Source organism: Octopus bimaculoides, chromosome 9, assembly GCF_001194135.2.
Source record: "Octopus bimaculoides isolate UCB-OBI-ISO-001 chromosome 9, ASM119413v2, whole genome shotgun sequence".
Classification (NCBI taxonomy): Eukaryota; Metazoa; Mollusca; class Cephalopoda; order Octopoda; family Octopodidae; genus Octopus; species Octopus bimaculoides.
In genome coordinates this window covers 14,679,458-14,685,716 of record NC_068989.1, presented here as the reverse complement: position 1 = coordinate 14,685,716, position 6,259 = coordinate 14,679,458, and the positions used below count along the sequence as shown (strand labels likewise).

General features: G+C 32.9%; 1 protein-coding gene and 1 long non-coding RNA gene across 21 annotated transcripts in view; one reads left to right on the top strand and one right to left on the bottom strand.

Moving 5' to 3' along the window:
• LOC106874615 (neogenin) overlaps nucleotides 1-6,259 on the bottom strand; it is a 305,112-nt gene that overhangs the window by 51,319 nt on the left and 247,534 nt on the right. For 15 of the 20 annotated variants that reach the window (XR_008264864.1, XR_008264863.1, XR_008264866.1 and 12 more), the window contains one exon: nucleotides 4,817-4,855. The exons of the other annotated variants lie outside the window; for them this stretch is intronic. Coding sequence is in view for 11 of the 15 variants with exons in the window: in XM_052970426.1 (XP_052826386.1) it covers nucleotides 4,817-4,855 (39 nt within the window). In the remaining 4 variants the exon portion in view is untranslated. The remainder of the gene's footprint in view (nucleotides 1-4,816; nucleotides 4,856-6,259) is intronic. 20 annotated transcript variants of the gene reach the window in all.
• The window catches only part of LOC128248697 (uncharacterized), a 118,654-nt gene that overhangs the window by 54,604 nt on the left and 57,791 nt on the right, over nucleotides 1-6,259 (top strand). The gene's annotated exons all lie outside the window — the stretch shown is intronic.

The following is a 6,259-nucleotide window of genomic DNA, read 5'->3' as shown; positions in this document are numbered from 1 at the left end:
ATTTCAGTGTCAGTTAAAAGATTTTTTTCTTTTCCCAATCAAATTTCATTCAGAGTTAAATTTCAGTTGATGAAAACTTAAATTTTATCAAAATGACAGAAAAAAAAAAAAAAATTCATCAAATTGCGATGCTTATATATGTTAACCTACTTCATTTGAAGTCTACTCAAAAATACCCACACTTTATCTATTTACCAACTCCAATAAAAGCTATTGCTAGATTTTACTTCTTTAACTTCAATATTTCATTTTACTTTGAAAATCTTGCCCCCCCCCCCACTTCTTTTAGCATACATTGGTGATACATTTCTTTAAGAATGAATCCCTAAGTTTAAACAAGAATATAATTAACTTTTATTTAACAACTTGTAACCAAACATAAAGCCCCATGCTTTTCAGTCATTTACGCATTCAAATAAATATACTTCAATCTGATTTTTTTTTCATGTTAGACTGGACTAGATGCTTTGTAATTCTAAAATAGTAGGCATCATAAAAGTGAAAGTGAAAGTGAAACTTGATGCTTAGTTGACTCGTGTAAAACAAATATGTCTGTACTAAGAATTAACTTAGTACGTAAAAGGATAGCGTAGGATACTTGTAATAGGTTGTGCTTTTCTTTATTGAAAAGTTCAAATTGAAATGAAGCACCCAGAATTTAGGAATACAACGTAGATATTAAAAGAAAACAAATGTGAGTACAAGTCATAAAGGATTTATGCTTAATTGTAGCTTTATAGTGTGAAATCAAAGAGAAATATAACTTCTCCCGGGATAGAATGCCAATACAGGGTAGGCAATATTCAGAGATTCTGTTATAGGTAACACATGTAGATAATCTCATACTCGACAATATTTCCAGATGATCTGATAGTTAAACTAATACATCCAGATCATCTGATACTTCACTTAACATTTCCAGATGATCCAAGAGTTAAGCAAACACATCCAGATGATTTGATACTTGACACAGCCTTTCTAAGAGTTAAGCTAACACATCCAGATGGCCTGATAGTTCAGGTAACATTTCCAGATGCTCTGATACCTGTTGACAACAGCTGTGTGAACTGAGACAATGTAGAAAAAGAGTTCCCTCTAGAAATACAATAAAATACCTGCAGCGGATTTGAACTTATCATTCTCCAAACCAGTATTCCAAATGATAAGTTTACAGAAAACAGGTGTATATCTCCATAAAATAAAATTAAAAAGAAAAAAAAAAATTGAAGCAAACAGGTAAAATGTCCTGTTGGCTAACATATAACATTGTGCAGTACTGGGGACTTGAACACAAAATGTATATAATTTTTTTCCTTTATTCTGGCAATGTTAATTAACATAAGTAGGTGGGTGTAGTGAAATGAAGGGTTAAAAAATATCAACTAAGAATAGTTAATCCCTATTATCAAGTCTGGGAGAAAAGTCCGATGACAAAAGCCATTAATTGGTTAACCTCTACCCGCCGTGTAGCCTGATCTGAAGATTATCTATTTTTTTTAAAACAACAACGGTAACCTATCTTGGAGGATATTTTGCAAAGGGTTGGAAAGAAATATAATTCTTCTAAAATGATTATTGAGATTGGATTAAAAAAAAAAGGTTAGATTAAAAAGAAGCAAATTAGAGTTGGTAAAAGGTGTTAATAATAATATAGCTTGCTGTTAGTATTTAGTTGAAGACAACCATTGTTAGCAAACGCTTATTGGTTATTATTATCTGCTATATAAGCTCTGCATTTATGAGAAAGCCAAAGACAAACAAAATGCAAGGCTGATTTAGTATATGTACACAATACCCGACTAGCCCTTACCAATAAGAAAGTATTGCTATTATTATTATTATTATTAGATACTTTCAAGATGCAGCAAATAGTAACATAATATGTGGGGAGATAACCTGAAGACTGTTAGAATTACAAGAACTGGATTATTGGTAATCCAGTCTATTAACACTGCATTATGGGTATAAAACAAGCAGCTTTACTTCATATGGGAAAAGTGTACCTCGATACAAAAAGTCTAACTAAAGAATGTAAGAGTGTTTTATCATTGGATTGTAATTACAAACATGCTATAATTTTCAGTTGGCTTAAATGGTAAGGCTGTATATTGGAAGCTTCAATGCAATTCTTGTGTCTCCTGCATCTCACTCCAAAGTGGCCCTTCCTCTCAGTTCCAAGCACCTTTTATACCTTTTCTCTACTGTAGAGTGGCGTAGATAGCCAGGCAACACTAGAGTTCCCCTGATTCTAAGTTTGGAGAGAGATATATGCTCTGTCATGTGAATTACTCTAGAAATATCACACGACGATTACTTAATAGGTTTTTTTTTTTTGTTTCCCCAAACTAAGTTTAGGAGGAAAGGGCTAGTGTCTAAAACCCTTTACTTTTTCAGAGTTTCTGAAACTGGTGGGAAAGGAAGTTACCCTCAAACTAGAGAGCTACTCTGAATTCTTTACAGCAGAGTGAACTCCGCAAAGGGAACATCAAGGACCAGGGTAGATGTGTTAAACAGGGCAACAGATTAAGTGTACCTCCCTAAAACTCAGAAGTAAAGAGTAGGAACTCATATCATAAGACACCCTGTCTGATGCTCAAACGATTCCACCAATTCTGCTAAAAGGACAAACTCAAGTCAACTCTGATCAAAAGGAACTAGGACTAAAGGTATTCCTACCATGACTATCCCTCCATTTTCTTTCTGATCATTTCATTTTTTTAGCATTTGCAAAACTACATTATCTGTTGTGTTCGTTTATCTTTCTTTAAAGATATCAAGGTGTGACTAAATGGAGAGTTAACTGCTATTTCTAGCATATATAGAATAATTAGAGTGGGAGTTGGACAGTGCCCATGACCAAGTTAAAACATTTCTAAATTCACAAAATAGATGTAACCTATGTCCACCTGACCACCTTAAACATCTGTAGGAAAAACATTGTTGCGACCCATTAAATCCTAGATGATGGTGGTGTTAAACAACATGGTGGAAACAAGCTATACCGAACCTGCCAACCACAAAATAACTAACTGTAAATAAGTGCATGTGCAAAAAAATAATAATAATAATAAAAAAAAAACAAAAAACAAACCTATTACTTATTGTAGTCATGTTGACAGCAGTATTTCAGTCTAGTGCTTATTTTATTTATCTGTCTGTTGAACTGCTAGGTTATATATCATCATCATCCTCCTCATTTAATGTCCACGTACCATGCTGGCATGGGTTGGATGGTTTGACAGGATCCAACATGTTTAAGGACTGCATTATGCTCCAATGCCTACTTTGGCATGATTTCTACAGCTAGAGATCCTTCCTAACGCCAATACCAACACATTTTCAAAGTATATATATATATATATATATATATATATATATATATATATATATATATATATACACTTATATATATTCTCTAATAGCTGTAAGAGTATATGTTGGATTTTTGCAGACAATAAATTCTATTAATAAATTTTCTTTTGAATATTTATAAACCAAGATCTATATTTAGACCTATTATTTCATGAATATTATTATTCATAAAATATACTAGGCAATGAACCAGTAATTCACTGGATATTACTATTCCTTAATGAGGCTATTTTGACTTCTAATTATATATATATATATATCATCATCGTTTAACATCCGCTTTCTATGCTAGCATGGGTTGGACGATTTGACTGAGGACTGGTGAACTAGATGGCTGCACCAGGCTCCAATCTGATCAGGCAAAGTTTCTACAGTTGGATGCCCTTCCTAACGCCAACCACTCTGAGAGTGTAGTGGGTGCTTTTACGTGCCACCGGCACGAGGGCCAGTCAGGCAGTACTGGCAACGGCCTCATTCAAAATGGTGTTTTTTACGTGCCTATATATATATATATATATATATATATATATATAAATTTCCAATGGACTTCTGCAGTTTCCATCTACCAAATTATTGTACTTAAAGAACTGGCCAACACAAAGCTACAGTAGAAGACACTTGTGCAGAGTACTCATAGGGAAATTAAATCTGGAGTTTTGTGGTATGCCTACTGATAAATTGATTTTAAATTATTTGCAATTGTTACTTGTAATACTGCAGATTTCAATTATTCAATACATCACCAGAGGTTTCAAACGCCATCCCAACCCCAAGAAAACTTTTTGTTAGAACAAAAATTGATACTCTATTCAAAAAATAAATGTTGATTAAAACCAGAACTAATGAGTCATCAGCATCATTTAACATTTGTCTTCCATACTAGCATGGGTTAGACTCTTGACAGGATTCGGTGAATTGGAGGAGTGCATCCCGTTTCTAAAACCACTTTACAGAATGAACTGAGTGTTTTATTAGTGGCACCAACACTAGTGAGGTTGCCATGTAACTTGCAAGGTTAAGACAGCCTTCTGTTGAGTGGAACTTCAGTCAAGAAGGAGGTAGTTTTAAGTTGTGTTGAGGGGTTAAAGTATAAAAGTAAGGGTAGGAACAGATCCTTTTGCTGTAGAGAAGGCAATACATGTATGTCAGAAATGATAAGAAAATGTTTGGTAAGGATGAGCACTAACATATTTAATATAACGAAGAAATTTTAAAGAATTGAAATTGCTTCCATGATGTGGAAAGTTTTATAAGCTTAATGCTCTGAACATATAAATAGGGTGGCAAATGTATATGGTCTTATTTGGTGTTAGTAACCTAAAATGTTGGAAACTAATTTAGTAAACACTAAACATTAAAGCAATTTCTAAGCAAGATTATAGAATCAGACGGGTTTAAATATTTTTTTCTCTTTAAAATTTAATTTACATTACAAGTCTCTCACCTCGAGTGTTTTGTTGAGGAACAGCTCTTACTTGCAGGCCTGTGGAAGTGTTAACATAAGAAACAATATTATATATACCAAAGACCTGACAATTCATAATATCATAATAATCATAATAATTTTAATTTCTCACATAAGGCACAAGGCCACAAATTTTTGAAGAGAATAGGTTAATCAAAGCAACCTTAGCACCAGAGTCTTTGGACTAACCTGTGCTATATTCCTAGAAATACCCTCTGTTAATTCTCTTTTGAGCCTTTTAAACAAAATAAAAAACAAAACTATTCCTACTAGAATGTCAATACAACAGTGTGTGTGAGAGAGAGAACTAACAATTATCTTACAAAAAAAAAAAAAAAAAAAAAAGCACTAAATATCTACATCAATATAAGATTCATCATTTCCTTACAAATTGCCTAAATGTATTTACTACTGTCCCTTTAGCAAAATTCTCGGAAGAGACAAAAGTTGAAACACACTGGCCAAGTTATAAAGAAAGCATTAAAATATACCTACTCATTCTATATTTAAGAGATGAGGAATTCTGTACATTATTTACATTCGACGCATATTTGTCCTCATCTTGTTTGTTATTAACACAATGTTTCGGCTGATATACCCTCCAGCCTTCATCAGGTGTCTTGGGGAAATTTCGAACCTAGGTTCTCATTCCTAAAGTATTTTTCGATGTTATTATTAGTGTTCAAGTCACTGCTTGGAATCTTGGGGTTAGTAGCCCGCGCTCTTAACCCCAAGATTCCGAGTTCGATTCCAAGCAGTGACCTGAACAATAATAATAAATAATAATAATAATAATAATAATAATAATAATAATAATAATAATAATACCTTAGGAATGAGAACCCAGGTTCGAAATTTCCCCAAGACACCAGAAGAAGGCTGGAGGGTATATCAGCCGAAACGTGTTAACAACAAACAAGATGAGGACAAATACCTGTCGAATGTAAATAATATACCTATTCATGTTTTAGTATTGATTTCAACTTTAAATGCAGATTTCTTCAATTGTAAGAGTGAGTTTATCTACATCTACCTATCTATAACATATGCATGAATGCTTGTTGAATGTACACAATAAAGTAGTCAATATCATCATCGTCATCATCATGATGTAAACATCCATCTTTCTGAGCTACCTTGGGTAGGTGTATGCTTGCCCCCAACAGTATAGCTTCTATTAAACAATAAAAGATTATATCCCAAAAAGGGTTCATTCTTTTGTTTTTAAATTCTTTAATGTTAGATATAGCACTCCCAAAGACAGTCAATGAGAAGAGAGGTATTCTTAGATAAAGGAACAAAAAAACTTTGAAAACTAAGATAAAATCTGAAAAAAAAAACTGGTAGCAGTCTTATCATTATGTTCTTAATGCCTTAATATTCCTGCTATTAATTGGTATATATATATATATATATATATAT